At 39.1% G+C, this 22,052-nt stretch overlaps 1 protein-coding gene across 6 annotated transcripts in view; it reads left to right on the forward strand.

Moving 5' to 3' along the window:
• OSBPL9 (oxysterol binding protein-like 9) overlaps window positions 1-22,052 on the forward strand; it is a 175,821-nt gene that overhangs the window by 60,750 nt on the left and 93,019 nt on the right. For 5 of the 6 annotated variants that reach the window (XM_011973741.1, XM_011973742.1, XM_011973743.1 and 2 more), the window contains one exon: window positions 2,901-2,979. The exons of the other annotated variant lie outside the window; for it this stretch is intronic. In XM_011973741.1, coding sequence (XP_011829131.1) covers window positions 2,901-2,979 — 79 coding nt within the window. The remainder of the gene's footprint in view (window positions 1-2,900; window positions 2,980-22,052) is intronic. 6 annotated transcript variants of the gene reach the window in all.

A 22,052-nucleotide genomic window follows, 5' to 3' on the forward strand; every position in this document is an offset into this window, starting at 1 on the left:
GTGGCTAGTGACTATTAAACTGAACAGCACAAATACAGAACATTTTAATCACTGCAGAAAGTTCTGTTGAATAACACTGCCGTCGATCTTGTCATCACAGAGCACTAAACTACAGTGAATAGTTAATGCTGCCAGCTGTTGCACTGAACTCTTTCCATGAGTGAGGTGTGTGGAAGAAATGTTGAAGCTGAATTCGTATGGTGTCTCTGTGAGGTGGGGCAGAAGGAAGCTGGGTGACGATAGTGGAAATGTTGGTTCGGCCAGATTTTGAACATCCTTGAATGACATTATGAAGTAATGCTGACTTTATCTGTTAGTTCGTAGAGAGCCAAGGAAGGTTTTAAACATGTGAGTCTCCAATAAGAGTCTGTGCTTTAGAACTACTACTCCAGCAGTAGCAAGGACTGTGAACTAACACTAAAGTGTCCAGACTGAAGGCAGGCAGATTGTTATCAAACAAGAAACAATGAAAGCCTGAATTACAGAAGTAGCAGAGAGGATGGAGACGAGTTGATGAACTTCAGAGTTGAGAGGTAGAATGAGCACAACCTAGTTGTGCAGACCTGGAGGTTTCTACCGGAGTTGACTAGGAGACTTGGTGAGCTTACATTTGGGTTCTTAATTAAGGAACTCAAAAGAAAGAATAGGCATTTGAGAGTGGAGTGAGTTGCAACAGCTTTGTTGAGATATAATACACATACTATGCAATTTATCCACTTGGAGTATACAATTTATGTTTTTAGTATATTCACAGAGTTGTTCAACCGTCATCGTAGTCAATTTTAGAATGTTGTCATCACCTTGTAAAAAACCTGGTATACCCGTTAGCAGCCATTCCCCCATTTCACCCTAACCCTCCCAGCACTAAACAACCACTAATCTACTTTCAGTCTATGAATTTGCCTATTCTGGACTTTTTTTTGTAAGTAGAATCATGTAACATGTGATCCTTAGTGACTAGCTTCTTTCACTTAGCATACTGTTTTCAAGGTTCATCCAGATAGAGATAACTTTTCGCCTTGTATTATAGTCACCTCTTTGTGTGTTTTATTTCCTGTACTGGATATAAGTGCCTTGAAGGCATATATTCCAGAGCTGTATATAGCATATATTTTGGTATTTAGTTATGACTCAGGAAATACTTGATACATCACAAGTTAGAAGGTTAACTCAGTTAACCACAAATTACGTTAACCAGAATGAGCTGTTTCTGCATGTGCTTACCCACTGAAGTATGTCTGTATTTGCTGTCATGGAATAGCTAGGTGCCATGCCAATGGTGATCTGGTACTGGATCTGCTGTTAACTCTTTGTGTGACCTTGGGCAAGTCATTATACTCTCTGGAGACGCTTTCCATATTTGAAAATGGAGATAAAATTTCGTACCCCATCTGACACTGAGGAATAAGTAAAGTAATTCAAGTAGATAGAATTTGGATAGAGTTGGGGTTCATCCAGATGGCTTCAGGGAAAGAAATGAATAAATGTTTGATCCTGTTCCCTAATATTCCTGGTATAGGAATAGTCCCCTTATGTAGCCTTTTTTCATGGGATTAGGTATTTTGTCACCTTGAGTCATTTCAGCTCCCATTGTCAAAATCTGTGGTTTTATCCACGGCATACTGCTTCTCTTATCACCAACCTGAGACATTTGACCTATTCTGTGTTCTCTAGTCTTTCTCTCTGGAATACTTAAGATGCTTATTTCTTAAGGACATTGACAAGTAGATTCCCTATTTAGCTTAGTTTTCTGTCTCTTCCTTTAATTCCTGTTGTCTTCACAGAATGCATATAGTTGAATATTAAGAAAAGGGGGCCAGGTGTGGTGGGGCACTCCTGTAATTCCAGCACTTTGGGAGATTGAGGCAGGCAGATCACTTGAGGTCAGGAGTTCAAGACCAGCCTGGCCAACAAGATGAAACCCCGTCTCTACTAAAAATACAAAAATTAGCCAGGTGTGGTGGCACATGCCTGTAATCCCAGCTACTTGGGAGGCTGAGGCAGAAGAATCGCTTGAACCTGGGAGGTGGAGGTTGCAGTGAGCTGAGATCGTGCCACTGTACTCCAGCCTGGGTGACAGCCTGGGCAACAGGGTGAGACTGTCTCAAAAAATAATAATAATAAATATTTTTTAAAAGGGTTAAAACCTACCCAGTCCACCTTCCCAAAACAGATTATAAATTCAGTTCCCCATTGTGTGTGCCTGCCCACCCCCAGTTTGGAGAGTTGTTCGTGCTCTTATTTAGAAACATATACTAAGTATGTACTTAAGTGCCATGTATCAAATGAAATAGTCCTTGATTTCTAAGATCTCATAGTGGTTCAGTAGGAAGACGCTGACATATGAACAGATAATCACAGTATACTGTGAAAAATGCTCTTGCAGGGCAATGTACAAGTGGTTATGGGAGCACCTGGAAGAAGGGTTGGGACAGTGTTTTGAAGCAAATGTCACCTGGCATTTCTACACTAACAAGTATATACTGTCACAGAAGCAGCCTGATGAAGAGCACCTGCCTTCTTTCAGCCTTACAACAACCTGGTGAGGTGTAGGTTTTTGACTCCCTTTTTAGAGAGCATTCTGAAGTTCAGAAAGGCTCAGTGGCTGGCTCTTAAACACAGATTCTAGATTCAGCTTCTGTGTTTGTCCCCTCCCCCTCCCAGCACATCTATGCCTGTCAGGAAGGCATAGAGTGTACCTATGCATGGTACTAGAGTGTCCTGCCAGCTCCTCTCTTTAGTTCTTTCTCTTTAAGCAAAACTAGAGTCTCAGATCCTCTTTTCTGTGTCTAGCCTGCTTCCAGTGCCGTTGGTGCATTGAGTATTCCAGGGCTGTAGCAGTAGTGAATATTGCTGATGTCATTGTTTGCCTTATTGGGATTTTGCTCTTTGTTTCACAGGGAGCTGTGATTGGTATAGACGATGAGGACGACAGCACCTTCACAATAACTGTTGATCAGAAAACCTTCCATTTCCAGGGTGAGCTGAAAGAAGAGATTCTTTCTCTTCATAGTCCCATCTGCTTCTTTTCTTCTCTTTTGGGTTGTTTGCTGGATGACTTGAATGGTTTTGCAACTGATCCTGCATGAACGAGTGCATAGGAACATCCTGGATGAAGTGGTACTGCAGGTTAGGCAGGGATTTGTATCTGCAGTGGATATAGATCGATTTGAAACGACTGTGGATCTGGCTGCAGTTGGAGATGAAAAATTTTAAAGGATAAAAATCAGTGAAGGGAGAGAGTAATGGGCTGCTGCTGCTGCTGGCTTGTGTTTACAGAAGGTTGCTGATCTTCTTTATCAAGGAGTATGGTTCTGCTTCTGCATGCAGAGTCTAAAGACTGATTGTGAAGGTTGCAGTGTTTGTCTGTGTAAAACACAAAATATAAATTAAATTGAAGCTTAGTGGCAACCTTTGGCTTAAAGGTTTTGCTCTGCTTCAAGAATTACAAGTTTGCATTCATTTCATCTGTATTTCTGTGTTTTGTCTGCCAGCCATCATTTCTCTATTATCCTTTTTATAGTCAAATGCCATCTGCCACTGCTGTGTTTCGGCATTGCATGCTATGGTTCACCGGTAGAAAGGGTAAGGTACTGTATGATCATTCTCATTTCATCTTGCTTTGAAAACTCTAAACCAGCAAATAAAAGTCCATTTTAATGATCCTGTCCTAAAGTACCTCTTGTCTGTTAGGAGTGACTATTAGTTTTAGTATTAATGGTTTTGTTATTTTGCCTTTCCAGAGTAATCTCTCTTTTATGTTTAGAGCAGTCCAAGAAACTTAGAAATGAAAAGATTTGGAGAGGTTAGCACTTTCTCTCAACTACAAGTAACAGTACACTGTTAGAGATGCTAGGTATGCCAAGATAAGTAAATATTAAATACATTTACTGCTTAAAAATATTTTGGTTATGAAGTCTAACAGAGGCCAGATATGTTATATGAGGTGTTTAGGCAGTTGTTGTCTTTTTGTGCTAGGATAGTGAATTGCAGTTATTTTTCTTCATTGTCTTGTTTCAGAAATTGACAGATAGTAATGAAAGATGCAAATTATATCCAACAAACATAAACCAGTGTACTCAATAGTGATATCTCTAATGCTTCTTCCACATATCCTTAAAGTATTTACTGTGTTTGATGATATTATTTATTCAGAGCTGCTTTAATAACGATGCTGTCCTGAAATTCTCTACTATATTTAACTTTATAAAACATTTTAAATCCTATTATGAAAGTCCAGAGTTTTTATTTTTAGGTTAAATATGTAATGCTTATAAATCAAAGCAGATAATTCCTACACTCTGGAACTCTTTACTTGAATACAGTTGAATATTTTAATGCATTTCAAGAAAGAGCTGCTGGGTGCAGGTAAGGCTGCAGTATGGAATTCTCTTCTCTGCAGTTACTAAGAAGGAGACACCTCCTTTGGACCCTCAGAAGCTGCATCTCTACCTTCTGATTTACTTTTAAATTATTTATGTCCCCATTGGCACTCTCATACTTATTTGGCTTATAAAACAAGGAATTTTCCTAAGGAAGGATTTAAATGATAAGAGTTATGCACATTTTAAAAATTGATTCATAGTTCTGAAACTGTCAGAATAATTAGTTTATTTTCTATTGTAGTAGTTATGGGAGTCTTAGCGTGAGATCTGGATTTTGCAAAGAATTTGGTAAGACTGTATTTTTGTTGTTGTTGTTGTTAATGAGAGCTATTTCACATTCATAGGTCCTTGATCATAAAATCCCTGCAAATTTGATAAAAAGTTATCAATGCCTGAGAGATCTTAAATTCTTGATTAGAATTGAAAGCAAATTTTAGCTATATACATGAACATATGTTTAAATGTGCTGAAGTTTTCGTTGAATACACTAGTTTTTTAAGCAAATGAAATATCAGTTGATGCATTTATAAAACAAATTCTACTGTCAACTATTAAAGGGAAAGCTAGAGTTTGTTCAGATACATTCATTTATTCATTCAACATCTATTTTAGACATTATTCTGGGGATACAGTGGCATACAAAACAGATAAAACTCCTTGCCCTTTGGGTCATCCATTCCAGGAAAGGAGAAAGGTAATCAATACGATCAACACAATAAGTTAGTAAAATATAAGTAAATGAGAGTGATAAGTCCTGGGGAGAAAAAAATAAAATAGGAAAGGAGAAAATTGAATAGAAGTGAGATTGTGGAGAGAGGGGAGGTGTGGAAATTTTAAATAGGGTAGCTAGGGAAAGACTCACTGAGATGGTGCCTTTTAGTGAAGAGCTGAAGAAAGTGAGGGAACAAAATATATGGCTATGTTGGTGGGGGAGGTGGGGTGAATAGTCATTTCTCTGCCTGGAATGACGTACCCACCCTGCCTCCCTCCACAACACTGTCACATACTTTGTTTTATTTTTCTTTTTCTAGTTTATAGTCATATATTTGAAGAGCAGCTGGAGGCCAGCTCTGGTTGGAGTGCAGGTAACCATGCGGGGAGAGTAATGGGGAATGAAATCTGAGAGGACACAGGAAGTCCAACCATATGAGACCTTTATAAGGGCATTGAATTTGACTAAGATAAAAGGCCATTAGAAGGTTTTGGGCAGAGGAGTGACATGGTGTGATTTATGTTTTAACAGGATGGCTCTGGCCACTGTGTTAGGAGTAAAATTCAGAGGGGCAAGGACAGAAGTAGGGAAACTATTTCTGCAGTAGGAGGCTGTTGTAAACCAGAAGAGAGGTGGTAGTGGCTCCCACATGGTAGCAGTGGAGATGGGGAGATAGTGAGAAGTGGTCGAATTGTGTGTATGTTTAATCACCTTTATTGAGGTGTAATTACACTATATATTGAGGTGTAAAATGTACACAATATATAGTTATGCAGTTTAATCAGTTTACTCATAACTACCACCACACTCAAGATATAGATTCCATCATTCCTTTATGCTCCTGTCAGTCAGTCCCCAGCCCCAGCCCCTGGCCCCAGGCAACCACTTATCTGCTTTCTCTCATTGTGGAATAGGTGTTTTGTTTGGAGAATTTCACATAAATGGAATCATACAGTATGTACTTTCTTCTCTGGCTTTATTTTAGGTCAGCATGTTTTAAAGATTCATCTATGTTGTTGCATATATTAATAGTTCCTTTTATGTTGCTAAGTAATACTCTGTTGTATGATAGTATATTTATTCTGAAGGTTGAGCTGTAGCATATGACAGAAAGACAAGTCTAGGTCGAGTAAAAAAATGGAGTTGCCATTAACTGAAATGGAAGATCGCAGGAGGAACTAGTTTTGGGAGGGCGAGGGAAATGTGGGCATCGGAGCTTAGCTTTGGACATGTTTACTAAACAAGTTTTAAATGTCCACCAAATAGGCAAATGGAGATGTCAAGTAGGCAGTTGGAGTTCAGTGGAAAAGTGTGGGCTGCAGAAATAGAGTTAGGAGTCATTGGCACGTAGATGGTATTTAAAGCCACAAGAATTTGGGAATAAATGTTGAGAGAAAAGAGGTCCAACTGCCGAGCCCTGGGGCACTCAATTGAGAGGGTGCATGATGAGGTAAAACCGGCGAAAGAGGTTGAGAAGAAGCAACCAAAAAGGAGGAGGAAAATCAAGTGAATGTGGTACCCTGGAAGCCACAAGAAAAGGTGTTTCTAGGAGGAAAGAAGGATCAGCGACTATGTCAAATGCTCCTGACAGGTCAAGGAAGATGAGGATTGAGAAATGATTATAGCATTTAATAATGAGAAGTTTATTGGTAACCTTGAGAAGAGTGATTTTAAGATAGGAGTAGAAACAATACATTCAAGGTTTGTTTGTTTTTTTTGAGACGGAGTCTCGCTCTGTCACCCAGGCTGGAGCGCAGTGGCCGGATCTCAGCTCACTGCAAGCTCCGCCTCCCAGGTTCACGCCATTCTCCTGCCTCAGCCTCCAGAGTAGCTGGGACTACAGGCGCCCGCCACCTCGCCCGGCTAGTTTTTTGTATTTTTAGTAGAGACAGGGTTTCACCGTGTTAGCCAGGATGGTCTCGATCTCCTGACCTCATGATCCGCCCGTCTCGGCCTCCCAAAGTGCTGGGATTACAGGCTTGAGCCACCGCGCCGGGCCGCATTCAAGTTTTGATGCAAAGGGAAGATGAGAAATATAGCAGTAACTGGAAGGGGAAATGGGAGCAAGGGAGCTTTTGTTTTGTTTTTGTAGGATAAGAGAAATAATAGCATTTCTATGTTGTTGGCAGTGATTCAGTAAAGAGGGAAGAATTGATGATGCAAGAGAGAAAGGAGAGAGTTGCTGGATCAATGTCGTGGAGAAAGCAAGAGAGGATGGGATCTAACACACATGTGGGAGCAGTGTCTTTGGCTTGGAGCATGGGCAGTTTATCAATAGTATTGTAACATAGCTGTGGTTGTTGATGAGACCTTAAATAGATTAAAGCAGTGGTAATAGGGAGGAAAATGGACTAGATTTGAGATTTTTTAAAATCTATAGGAACTGGGGCACAGTGGTATGCACCTGTAGTTCTAGCTATTCAGGAGGCTGAGGCCAGAAGACCACTGGAGCCCAGGAGTTTAAGACTGTAGCATTCTATGATCATACCTGTGCATAGCCACTGCACTCCAGCCTGGGCAATATAGTGATGCCTTGTCTCTAAAAAAGTTTTTAATCTGTAGGAACTGGTAATTGCTCAGAAATGGGAGGTGAGAGAATTTGGGTACTAAGGGTGATGCTCTTGGCTTGGCTTGTTGTTGGATGTTGTCAACATCTCTCTCTCTCTCTCTTTCTCTCTCTCTCTTTCTTTCTGCCTTGCTTTGTCACCCAGGCTGGAGTGTAGTGGCATGAACCGCAGCCTCGACTTCCTGGGCTCAAGTGATCCTCCCATCTCAGCCTCCAGAGTAGCTGGAAGTACTGAAAAATTTAGTCTACACCACCATGGCCAACTAATTTTTTATTTTTTTAATAGAAAAATTTTAATAGTGAGTTATTTTTTGAGTTAAAATTTATGTATGTTTAATCAACTTACTGAGGTATAACTCACTGTGTTGCCAGGACTGGTCTTGAACTCCTGGGCTCAAGCGATCTTCCTGCCTTAGCCTCCCAAAGTGCTGGAATTTCAGGTGTTAGCCATTGTGCCTCACCGTCAGCATCTGAAATAGAGAATATAGGAGATCAGAGGTGGTGGTGAGGGACCTCTTATGTTTAAGGTATCTGTGGGACACACAGATGATGGTAATTGGATCTGAGTCTGGGCTGGAAATGGAGATTTGAGGTCGTCGGCATACTGCTGGTAGGTAGAACTAGCAGTTGAAAATATGAATGCCTAATGGCTAGGCAGGTAAGTACAGTCAAGTGCTGCATAAGGACAGTTAAGTCAACGATGGACCACATATATAATGGTGGTTCTGTAAGATTATAATACCATATTTTTACTGTACTTTTTCTATGTTTAGATACACAAATACTTACCATTGTGTTGTAGTTGCCCTCAGTATTGAGTCCAGTAACATACTCTACGGCAGGGCATCAAATCTTTTGGCTTCCCTGGGCCACATTGGAAGAAGAATTGCTTGGGTCACACATAAAATACACTAATGATAGCTGATAAGCTAAAAAAGAAAATTACAAAAAAACCTCATAATGTTTTAAGAAAGTTTATGAATTTGTATTGGGTTGCATTCAAAGCCATCCTGTGCCACATGCAGCCTGTGGGCCGCAGATTGGACAAGCTTGCAGGTTTATAGCCTAGGAATGATAGCCAAACCCTATAGCTTAGGTGTGTAGTAGGCTTTACCATCTAGGTTCATGTACTGATGTTTGCACAGTGATGAAATTGCCTAATGATGTATTTCTCAGGACACATTTCTCAGAGCAGATTCCAGTCATTAAGCAGTGCATAACTGTAAATGAGTTAAGAGTATGGCTGTGTAAAGATGCAAGTTGGAGAGGTCATACCCTGTGTAAAAGGGATAGGTGCCACTTAGTTCCAGACAGTTGTAGGCTTGGAATGTTCACCCATTGTTGTCAGCTCATCCTTTTTTTTTCAAGAGAAGCCAGAAATTTAATTATTATTTTTGTGTGTGTGTGTGTGAATGGGGTTGAGTGTGTGTGTGTGAACTCTCCAGTTTTAGGAACAATTTTTTATGTAGACCAAATAAAATGCATCTGTGGGCTGGATAAAACCTTTGGATTTTTAGTCTTTGATTAAAGCCATGGTAGTAGTGAGTGTTATCCTTCTGGAAGATCAGAGTGAGAAGAGAGCTGATGATTAAACCTTGGATCACACTAGGGTAGAACTGCTAACAGGCTCAGAGGAATGATCAGAGAGGTTAGGATGAAAGCTATTAGCTTCAACCATATGAAATTACTGTTTTTTACAGGTGAAAAGTAGCTGCATATCAGCAGTTCATATAGCTCAATCTAATAGAAGACTAGTTCATATTAATAATTAGAAAAAAACATTATTTGAATTTTACCTTCAAATGAAATTGTATCTGTTTAATGATTTAATATATATCATTCATAATGTTACTGATAATATATTGGGGTAATAATAATAATAATGGCTAATATTTATTGAATATTTATTTTATGAGTTTTAACTGAATAGTGCCTACCATAAAATAAACATATTAACTCATGCAGTTTTCACAACCTTATGAGGTAGGTACTGTTATACTATTAGTGCTTTTATTTTATTGATTAGAAAACTGGGCGCCACCGACACATAGCTAATATAAGACAGAACTGAAATTTGAACACAAACAATTGTACCTAAAGCCATTTTCCTCTTCGTTGTTATAAAATATATTGTAGAGATTCGTCAACTAGCTTATAATTAACATTTATCAGAAAAGGAATTAAGAGGCCGGGCATGGTGGCTCACATCTGTAATCCCAGCACTTTGGGAGACTGAGGTGGGTGAATCACTTGAGACCAGGAGTTTGAGACCAGCCTGGCCAACATGGTGAAACCCCGTCTCTACTACAAATATAAAAAGTTAGCCAGTTATGGTGGTGCGTGCTGTAGTCCCAGCTACTCAGGAGGCTAAGGCAGGAGAATTGCTTGAACTGGGAGACGGAGGTTGCAGTGAGCCGAGATGCTGCCATTGCACCCCTGCCTGGTTAACAGAGTGAGATGCTTTCTCAAAAAAAAAAAAAAAAAAAAAGAAAAGAAATTAATGTAAAAAAAGGAACTCTAAATTACAATGCAGTTTAATGCAATTAAAAAATTTGACGCTAATTAGCTGGGAGTGGTGGTGATGTGCCTGTAATCCCAGCTACTCAGGAAGCTGAGGTGGGAGGATGGCTTGAACTTGGGAGGCAAAGATTTCAGTAAGCCGAGATTGCGCCACTGTACTCCAGCCTGGGCGACAGAGCAAGACTCCGTATTAAAAAAAAAAAAATCGACAATGACCACAAAAATGATAATTATGTGAAGTGATACATTTGTTAATTGGCTAGATCAAACCATTCCACAATGTATATACACTTCAAAATATGTTGTACGTGATAAATACAATTTTAAAAATCACAAAAAAAACCCAATTTGGCATTGTTAATGTTCTACATGTTCCATTACTTCGTAGAAATATTAGTGGCGGTATTGGTGTTGGTGGTAGTGGTAACAACTACTATTACTACTACTAAATAAATGTTATGAGCCAGGCACTGTGTAACAGGCACTGTACCTTACTTACGTAATTCCTAAATTCCATAGCCTGTGAGATAGCTTTATGTCTAGTTTTAGAGTTAGAGTAACTGAGTTTCAGAGAAGCTAAGTGGCAGAGCCAAGATTCATGCCCATGTAGGTCTACATCAGGGATTCTCAAAGTGTGGTTCCCGACCAGAGGGTCAGCATCACCTGGGAACTTGTTAGAAATGCAGATTCTTGAGCTCTGCGCCTCACTTGCTGAATCAGAAACTTTGGGAATGGGTCCACTCTAGTGATTCTAATGCACTCTTAAGTTGAGAACCATGTGTCTGGATCCAGTGGTTTAACATGTTATTCCAGTTTACCCTCATAACAACCACTTACACATAAGAAGGAATTGTCCTCAATTTATAAATAAAGAGAAGTGAGACACAGAGGTAAGCGATTTGCCCTTGAATTTGGGTTGTCTGTATGTCCTAACCTATATATTAGGCAAGTCTTGCCTTAAGCAAATCTGATGTGTGAAAAACAAATAAAATTTTAAAGATAAAAATTAAGGGTATATATGTGATTAGTTTTCCATAAAATAATCCTTCATTTTCAAAAGACTTTACAGGGAACTTTTTTTTTTTTCTCGGTTGCAGTGAGCCGAGATCACGCCACTGCACTCCAGCCTGGGCGACAGAGCAAGAGCAAGATTCCGTCTCCAAAAAAGAAAAAAAAAAAAAGCAAAATTACTACAAATAAACTAGTTGTTGATGTTATGGTGAAGGAAAGTGTTTAATTCAGAGAAGTTATATTGATCAAGTATATTATGGCAACATCACTGCTACTGCATTAACATCGATCAGTTTAGCAAGGCACATCTGCATCATTAATCATTTAGTAAATTATAAACTGTGGTTGCAGGCTTAAAGGTGTTCTGCTATCTGAATACTATCACTAGTAAACAGAGGTCATTATCAGTAGGACTATTGATTTTAAAAAATTTTCCTCTGTTGTTTCATATTTTTTATTTTCATGTGATAATTCTTCTCCAAAATGAAACCAAATAATAAAATATTTCCACACTTTATGTAAGGGAAGCAAATCAGCTATAACTAATTTTCTAATTAGATTTTATCATTTCAATAGGTGTTAGGAAAATGCCACTGAATTCACTATTGGGAGTTTGTTGTATTATTGAGGAGGGTTGGACCTCACTGATGTACTTTTCTTCTTTATTTGCTTTCTGTACAAGATCCTGCCTAAATATTTGAAGTTATAATCTTTCCAGGTTTAACTAATTATGGACTGTTTGACTTAATAGCTATCAAGGTTAGAGAGGATAGTTTTATTTTTTGTTAATAATGTACATTTTATTCCAACATTCCATTTTCCATAATTTCTAAGTAGTAAAATTAATACTCACTTTAGAAATTTGGGAAAAGTATGAAGTAGTATAAAGATGATACTAATAATCATTCATAATACTACCACTTGAAGATAATTGTTAGTAGCATGCTTGTGTATTTCCTTCTGATCCTTCAGTTGTTTACAGTAATCCCCTCTTATCTGAGATTTCACTTTGCACAGTTTCAGTTACCTGTGGTCAGCTGTGGTCTGAACATACTAAATAGAAAACTCCAGAAATAAACAATTGATAAGTTTTAAATTGCACACTGTTTTGCTCCATCCCACTTGGGTGCAAATCATCCTTTTGTGCCATTATCTATGGTGATGATGCTACCTGCCCATTAGTCACTTACTAAGTAGACCTCTTGGTATCAGATCTGCTGTTGCAGTGTACTGCAGTGTTTGTGTTCAAGTAGCCTTTCTTTTACTTAATAATGGTGCCAGACCACTAGAGTGGTGATGCTGGCATATTGTTAGAATTGTTCTATTTTATTATTAGCTGTTAATCTTACTGTGCCTAATTTATAAAAGAAACTTTATTACAGGCAAGTATGTAATAGGAAAAAATATATAGTACATATAGGGTTCAATACTATCCACAGTTTCAGGCATCCACTGGGGGTCTTCCTATGATAAAGGGGGACTACTCTGTGTGTGTATGAATGTGTGTTATAAAATTGAGTCATTCTGCCAGCCTGGACCAACATGGCGAAACCCCCCCTCTGCTAAAAATACAAAAATTAGCCCTGTGTGGTGGCTAGCGCCTATAGTACCACCTTCTTGGGAGGCTGAGGCTGGTAGAACCACTTGAATCCGGGAGGCAGAGGTTGCAGTGAGCCAAGATCTTGTCACTGCCCTCCAGCCTGGGCAACAGAGTGAGAGACCATCTAAAAAAAAAAAAAAAAAAAAACTGAGTCATTCTGCATAAATAGGTAATCCAGATTTTCAGTTCTAAGTATTATGTCATGATCCTTTCCCCATGACACTGAATGTTCTAAGAAAACTTGATTTTGGCTAGGTGTGGTAGTTCACGCCTGTGATCCCAGCACTTTGGGAGGCCAAAGCGGAGTAGATCACTTGATGCCAGGAGTTCGAGACCAGCCTGGCCCACATGGTGAACCCCTGTCTCTACTTAAAAACAAAACAAAACAAAAAATTAGCTGGTGTGGTGGTACGTGCTTGTAGTCCCAGCAGTACTCAGGAAGTTGAGGTGGGAGAATCACTTGAACTCAGGAGGCGGAGGTTGCAGTGAGCTAGGATTGCACTGCTGCACTCCAGCCTGGGTGACAGAGTGAGACCCTCTCTAAAAAAAAAAAAAAAAAAAACCATGGTTTTTAAAAGTTGCATAATATTTCATTTTATAAATAATATATTTAGCCTCTCATCTGTATTGTACACATTTTTCTCCATTTTCTCTGTTTGGTTAGTCTTTAACCAAATCTCTGGTTAACTGAGGATACTTAGATTCATAAAAGAATTTGTCAGAACTAAAGGCATAAATATTTTTAATATTCCTGAAACAGCCTTCCCAATTGCATTTACTCTTCTCTGTTTTCATCACACCCCTCATCAGCACTTAGTATTATAATTTTAAAGGCATGCCAACTCAATGTCACTGCAAAAATATATTTTGACATGTTTGTTTATTTCTTGTTGGGTGACTTGTTTATTCCTTTGACCATTTTTTTGTTGTTGTTCATCTTTTTTTATATCCTCCTTTTTTGAAAGTAAAAAGAAACAGACTTATTCATTAATGCTATTATTTCAGAAACTGCTGTTATATATTAAGTAACATTTTTTTCAGTTTGGAACACATCACTTGCTAGGTATTAGTGTGAGGAGTAAATTAAGATGTATAGACAAAAGCATTTCCCTACCTTTGTATATAATGTACCTGAAAAAAATGCGTGGAAGTAGACTGTGTGAGTTGAACAAAGACTTGCATGGTATAGGAGGGTATATTCTTACAACATACTATAAAGTCCTTAATGACTTTTTGCCTTTTAGAGAAAATATTTATTCATAAGATTTATTTATACATTTTATTCCTTTCCTTCAAAAATGAACATATAGGCCATGGACCAGAGTCTGATTGGTCAAATTCTATGGATTGTTCCAATGATAAAGATTTACTGTTTTCAGCTTCCTTAATGATTTCTTGGTTGTATTATGTTTATTAAACTTATGTTTATTATTATTCCCATTGCCATTTTAATTTTTCTGTTTTTCTACTAATTAAAATAATGGTAGTACAGCCATTTATGGAAAACAGGATGCAGGCTTCTCCAAAAACTAAAAATTGAACTGCCATCTGATCCAGCAATTCCACTACTGAGTATAAGGTTGTTCCCCAGTATCTGTGGGGAATTGGTTCCAGGACCCCCACTCCCCATCCCCAGTACCAAAATCGCAGATGCCCACACCCGTTATATAAAATGGCACAGTATTTGCATAAACCTGTACCTGTTCTCCTATATACTTTAAACCATCAATAGATTTCTAGATTACTTACAGTACCTAATAGAGCGTACATGCTATGTAAATAGTTATCATACTATACTTTTAAAATTTGTATTATTTTGGCTAGGGGTGGTGACTCACACCTGTAATCCCAGTACTTTGGGAGGCTAAGGTGGGCAGATCACCTGAGGTCAGGAGTTCAAAACCAGCCTGGCCGATATGGCAAAACCCTGTCTCTAACAAAAATACAAAAATTAGCCAGGCATGGTGGTGGGCGCCTGTAATTCTAGCTACTGGGGAGGCTGAAGCAGGAGAATTGCTTGAACCCGGGAGGCAGAGGCTGCAGTGAGCCAAGATCATGCCACTGCTCTCCAGCCTGGGTGACAGAGCAAGACTGTGTCTCAAAAAGAAAAAAAAATTGTATTATTTTTATTGTTGTATTATTATTTTTAATTGTTTCTTTTTAAAAATATTTTTGATCTTTAATTGGTAGAATCCACGGATGTAGAACCTGCAGATTCAGAGGGCCAACATACATCCAAAGGAAATGAAATCAGTATGTTGAGGAGATATGTAATGCACTCCCCACATTCACTCATTCACTGTAGCATTATTCACAGTTGCCAAGATACGGAATCACCCTAATTGTCCATCAGTAGATGAACAGATAAAGAAAATGTGTGGCCGGGCGTGGTGACTCACACCTGTAATCCCAGCACTTTGGGAGGCTGAGGCGGGCAGATCACGAGGTCAGGAGTTCAAGACCAGCTTGACCAACATGGTGAAACCCCATCTCTACTAAAAATACAAAAATTAGCCAGGCCTGGTGGTGCATGCCTGTAATCCCAGCTACTCAGGAGGCTGAGGCAGGAGAATCGCTTGAACCCAGGAGGCAGAGGTTGTAGTGAGCCAAGATCACACCATTGCACTCCAGCCTGGGTGACAGAGCAAGACTCCGTCTCAGAAAAACGAAAAAGAAAAGAAAAGAAAATGTGTATGTATACACAGTGGAATACTGTTCAACTTTATTTTCCTTTCTAATTTTTTTTTTTTTTGTCCAGGAACAGTGTGTTGAGACCACTTTTTGTTTGTTTGTTTTTTGTTTTTTTGAGACAGAGTCTTGCTCTTGTTGCCCAGGCTAGAGTGCAATGGCATGATCTTGGTTCACTGCAACCTCCACCTCCCAGGTACAAGCCATTCTCCTGCCTTAGCCTCCCAAGTAGGTAGGATTACAGGTGTCTGCCACCACACCCAGCTAATTTTTGTATTTTTAGTAGAGATGGGGGTTTTGCCATGTTGGCCAGGCTAGTCTTAAACTCCTGACCTCAAGATCTCACCGCCTCTGCCTCCCAAAGTGCTGGGACTATAGGCGTGACCCACCATGCCCAGCTGAGACCAGGTTTTTCTTTTTTTTGAGATGGAGTTTCGCTCTTGTTGCCCAGGCTGGAGTGCAATGGCGTGATCTCTGCTTACCGCGATCTCTGCTTACCGCGACCTGCGTCTCCCAGGTTCAAGCGATTCTTCTGCCTCAGCCTCCAGAGTAGCTGAGATTACAGGCATGTGCCACCATGCCCAGCTAACTTTGTATTTTTAGTAGAGATGAGGTTTCTTCTTGTTGATCAGGCTAGTCTCAAACTCTTGACCTCGAATGATCCACCCACCTCAGCCTCCCAAAAGTGCTGGGATTACAGGCGTGAGCAACCGTGCCCAGCCGAGACCAAGTTTTCAAAAAGAGGGAAATCTTCACCGGGGTTGCTGGCTCATGCCTGTAATTCCAGTACCTTGGCTAACACAGTGAAACTCCGTATCTACTAAAAATACAAAAATTAGCCGGGCCTGGTGGTGGGTGCCTGTAGTCCCAGCTACTTGGGAGGCTGAGGCAGGAGAATGGCGTGAACCTGGGAGGCGGAGCTTGCAGTGAGCCCAGATCGCACCAGGGCAGGGACCCAGCTGAGGCAAAGGAACTGGGGCTTTGGTTGGAAAAGATGGGCTTGAGTCATGGCATGAGGCATGAGTTGAGCAAGTCTGTCACCAAGTGTTTGGGAGGTTTGGAAACCTGGCCAGAGAAAGGCCTAGGGATGCTCCCCGTATGGATTTAAGGGTCAGGGAGTCAAACATTAACCTGCACCCAATTTAATTTTAATCCTGTTCTAACGCACAGTTCTCTTACTATGTCAACTGAGGGAGTATTCCAGATTATTGAGGGAAACAAACCAATATGTTTTGTCATATTTACTCCTCCTTTGCAGAAGTCCTGCTTTCCAGAGAAGACTGAATGTAGAGCATGAGGTTACCAGTAAAATAAGGATGCCAGTGCTTACTCTAGAAGTGTTGTGAGATTAGAGAAATGCATATAAATACTCAACATGGTGCCTGGCAAATAGCAGGGCTCGAAACACCTTAGCTGCTGCTGTTACTCTGTATGAATTTACTTGTGATAATGCTGCTGCTGTTTCTAGGATTCCCCATTTCTCCTTTTTCTAGTCTAGGGTTTGGCCTGGTGATAACCCAAAATAGGTCCTTGAAAATCCCACACACTGAGGATGGCACAAGGGATACAGAACTGATTGAGTGCTATTCAGGGCATCTCAGTTTGAAAGGAGGAATGACTGATGAGCATAGCAGCTGGTGCAGCAGGAACTGTACCAAAGGCTTAAATACATTTTCTCATTTAATTATTTTAACAACCCAAAAGATAACTATGAGGAAACTTAAGCACAGAATGTCAAATAACTTATGCATAGTATGTAATTTGGAACAAATAATTACAGTACAACATAAGTGCTATAGAGACCTATGGAAATGTTGAAGATAAAACTAGTAGAGGCAAGGAAAAGCTTCACAGAAGAGAGAATGTTTGATGTGGGTTTTGAAGGATAAAATAGAGGTGGAGATTGGCAAGGCTGGAAGTGGAAAGAAGGATCACTTAGCAACCTGCAGAGAAAGGGGCAGCACATTCTAAGTAAAGGGAACCGTGTGTGCACGAGCTTGGAAGTGTGGAAAAGGATGAGTTGTTTGAGAAATGTGAGAAGTGTCCTATATTTTAGAATACACGGGAGGTGAGGAGAAGGAGGCTTGAGTTGAACTGGAACTAGGTAGATCATCAAAGATCTCATACACCAGAATGATAGGTTAAAACACCTTTTCTGTAAATTAGAAAAAGGCAATTTTAGTCAGGGAAGCCTCCTCATCACATATGTGGCTCAGAGGGAACACTAGGAGCCAGTAGTGAAGAGAAGTGAGATTGGAGGCAAGGAGCCTAGTGTGGAGCTTACTGCAGAGGCTCTGGTGAGAGATGGTGAAGGTTTGAACCAAGGCAGTAACGGTGGTTGCTTTTACTTACACAGGGTACATCCTGATTGTCAGTGGATAGACTATGAATGGAATATGACTATTTAAAGTATAAAAACTGACGCTTGACCATGTTCTTTCTGTGGGAGTTTTTAGGTAGCTTACAAAAGTTTTGAGGAATTCACATTTTCAACTAATGAGATAAATCAGGGTAATGCCATAAATGCAATGTACAATTGAATTTTAGCAGTGTGGACAGGTTGGTTCATGGTAGAGAGAAGTGAACCTGAGTCATAGCCTATCTGAAAAGAAATACCTTTTCTAGCTTTATATATAGAAACTAGAACTCAGTTTAACATTGTTGTCTAATATATATTTTTTGGCATGTCATCATTAAGAATTTCTTGGGCCAGGCATGGTAGCTTTTATGCCTGTAATCTCAACACTATGGGAGTTTGAGGCAGGAGGATTGCTCAAGCCCAGGAGTTCAAGACCAGCCTGGGCAAAGAAGCGTGATCCTTTTCTGAAATTACCAGGGCATGGTGGTATGCGTCTATAATCCTAGCTACTTGGGAGGCTGAGGTGGGAGGATCACTTGAACCTAGGAGTTCAAGGCTGCTGTGAGCTATGATTGTGTCAGTGCACACCAGCCTGGGCAACAGAGCAAGACCCTGTCTCTAAAAAATAAACTAAAAAACTTTTTTAAAAGAATTTTTAAAAATGTTTTTACACTTTGTAGTTAATGAATTTGATTTAAGCATAGTTATTTGGTATAAATCATTATAAGTCCTAAATGTAGGGAGGGCTGAATCAGTGACATTTTACTGTATATAGACTGTGTTTTATGAGATGGAGTTAAAGCTTGTGGAATGTACTTGGATTATGTCTGAGTTTATATTGCAGCCTTGGTCTAGGACTATATGCTGTCTGAAAGAAAGGTGAAGATATTATATTAACAGCTTCTGCTAAATATAGAGAGGGAGGAAGCAGCTTACTGCTGGTTCTTTGCCCTCAGCAGAAGTCCTTGGAAAGCTACTGGGGGCAAAGAGTGAAGCCTTCAGAAAGGTTGTTTACCAGGAATATTAAAAGATTATAATGCAGAAATGCCTTCACTCTACCTTATACCCTGAGGAAATATTTGCATATTCTTTTTAAAGCTAAAGGGCTTCCTTACCTGTAATGTGTAAAGAATAACATCTATTTTCAGAAAATTCTAGAGAATTTTCTGAAATTTTATTTATAGTAACATAAATCAATCATGATAATTTCTTAAAATGTGGTTCTGTTACTCCGTTAGGCCACATCTGTTTTGGCTTTGCTTGCCTTGGAAGTCAACAAAAGAATTAAGTAGCAAATTCTTTTTTCCTGTAGATTTATATTTTTGGCCTTGCTTTAGTTTCTTTCCTGAATTTTCTAACAGGCATTTTTTTTCTCGCTCTCTTTCCTTTCATTGACTTACTCAAAAGTTGAGTGATGTGTAATATTCTTCCTTTCTGAAACTCTTAGCTTTGGTAATCAATGGACAGGTATTTTTGAAGTTCTGTATTTTTCCTCATGAATTGAGATTTAGCTTTAGCTTCTTCTAATTACCTCCTGTCATCTTTCTTTTCTTTTCTTCCCCAGAATATGTTAAAGATATATTTTATGTTTTGGCTTTTCCTAAAGAAGGAAGGTTAAATTAATAAATTCAGTAAAACCTCTTTTAATAAGATTCTTGCAGAGGTCAAGTTTACCAAATTTCAGGATTAATTGAGTCTGAAGACTCTTCCAGCCCCAAATAAAATTTTGGTAACCTACCACCTCCTAATCTGATTTTCTTCCTGTCTTCTCTGTGTTATGGAACAGCACTTCCATTTACCCAATTAGCCAAATTTGAAGCATTCTGTTTGCCTATGTCTACATTCCCTACATTCTCTCTATATCTGATGAGTTACTATGTCCATTGGATTCCATCTTTTCTTTATCTCCTGTCAATGACATGAGCCAGGTTCATTCTTTCTGTAGCTTTTTAAGCTTCCTGTGCTTCCTGTTCTCCCTTTCTCTGGATTCTTTTCTGCCAAAGCAACCTCCTTGTTAACATTTGAGTGAATTCTCTAAAACCATCCTATTTCTAACATTTTTTTCTAGTCCTTTCAGTATTATATTAATGTGTCTTAAAGATTAAAAACTCAAATCCTGACTTTTCTAGTTTTCAAAATTAAATAATGACCTGAGATTAAGCCTTCTCTGAAGCCTAGAGTTAAGATAGGAAATATTTACTCTAGGAGCTACATTTTTAGGATATATTCACAGATGGATTTGGTGAGGCTTTCCATTGACTAGGAAGAATTTAACTTAGAAGCATGTAATTTTGGAATGAACTGAAAAGAACCCATAGGTTTTCACTGTCTGCTTTGAATGAATCACTGATACCCGGTTGCCCACTACAGTGCTGACTTTGTTCTGAAGACTCACAGCATTGCCTCATACCGTCGAAGTGGAAGTTGTGGGGGAGAAACACTTCTGTAAATACTTGCCTGCGTTTTATCTGACAGTTTTGGAGACTTCAGCTAAAACTATTCATAAATTATTGAAGGATCCAATTGTGGCAGGATCATTAAGCGAAATAAAGATTTCTTAGGAAATCTATTTTTAGTCTCTAAATATAATAATGGAACTCTACACTGAATAATAAATTAGCAGATCATCATTCCTCATTCAACAAATATTTATTGAGCACCTATATGCCTGGCATTATTCTAGGGACTTGGGATACATCAATGTATAAAACAAATAAAGATCCCTGCCTTGGTAGAGAGCTTACGTTTCAGAGGCAGGAGGGAGAAATAAACACGAGTAAGTATACAATCATGTGTTGCTTAATGATGGGGATCGGTTCTGGGAAATGCGTCATTAGACAGTTTCATCATTGTGCCAACATCACAGTGTATACTTACAAAAACCTAGATGGGATAGCCTACTGTACACCTAGGCTACATGAGATAGCCTATTGTTCCTAGGCTACAAACCTGTAGCGTATTACTGCAGCAAATACTGTAGACAGTTGTAACACAATAATAAGTATCTGTGTATTTAAACATAGAAAAGATACAGTAAAAATATAGTATAAAAGATAAAAAATGGTATGCCTGTATAGGGCACTTACCATGAATGGAGCTTGCAAGATTGGAAGTTGCTCTGGGTGAGTCAGTAAGTGAGTGGTGAGTGAATGTGAAGGCCTTGGACATTACTGTGCACCACTGTAGATTTTATAAACACTGTACACTTAGATTACACTAGATTTATTTAAAATTTTTTTCTTTCTTCAATAATAAATTAACCTTAGCTTGCTGTAATTTTTTTTTTTACTGGATAAACTTTTTAATTTTTTTTAACTTCATGTCTCTTTTGTAATAACACTTAGCTTAAAACACAAACATCTTGTATAGTTATACAAAAATATTTTCTTTATATCCTTATTCTCTGAGCTTTTTTCTATTTAAGATTTTTTTTATGTTTTAAAGTTTTTTTTAAAAAAATGAAGATACAAACACACACATGATCCTAGGCCTACACAGGGTCAGGAACATTAATATCACTGTCTTCTGCCTCCACATCTTGTCCCACTGGAAGGTCTTCAGGGGCAATAACAGGCATGGAGCTGTCATCTCCTATGATAACAATACCTTCTTCTGGAATACCTCCTGAAGGAGCTGCCTGAGGCTGTTTTACAGCTTTAAAAAATAAATAAATAGAAGGCATACACTCTAAAATAACGATAAAGAGTCTGGGTGTGCAATGGCTCACACTTATGATCCCAGCACTTTGGAAGGCCAGGCAGGAGGACTGCTTGAGTCCACAAGTTTGAGACCAGCCTGGGCAACATAGCGAGACCCTGTGTCTACAGATACTTTTTAAAAATTAACCAGGTAGCATGCACCTTGTATTTTCAGCTACTCAGGAGGCTGAGGTGGGAGGACTGCTTGAGCCTGGGAGGTCAGGGCTGTTGCGATGAGCTGGGCAACAGAGTGAGACCTTGTCTAAAATAAATAAGTATAAAGTAAAATAAGGTTAAAAAGTATAGTATGGTAAATACATAAACCAGTCACATTGTCATTTATTATCATTGTCAAGCATTATGTACCATACATGATTGTACATGCTGTACTTTTGTATGACTGGAAGAGCAGTAGATTTGTTTACACCAGCATCACCACAAACACATAATGCATTGCCCTACAAAGTTAGGACAGCATCAGGATGACTATGTCACTAGGTGATAGGAATTACA

The sequence above is a fragment of the Mandrillus leucophaeus genome, unplaced genomic scaffold (genome assembly GCF_000951045.1).
Source record: "Mandrillus leucophaeus isolate KB7577 unplaced genomic scaffold, Mleu.le_1.0 Scaffold14, whole genome shotgun sequence".
In the NCBI taxonomy this organism is placed as follows: domain Eukaryota; kingdom Metazoa; phylum Chordata; class Mammalia; order Primates; family Cercopithecidae; genus Mandrillus; species Mandrillus leucophaeus.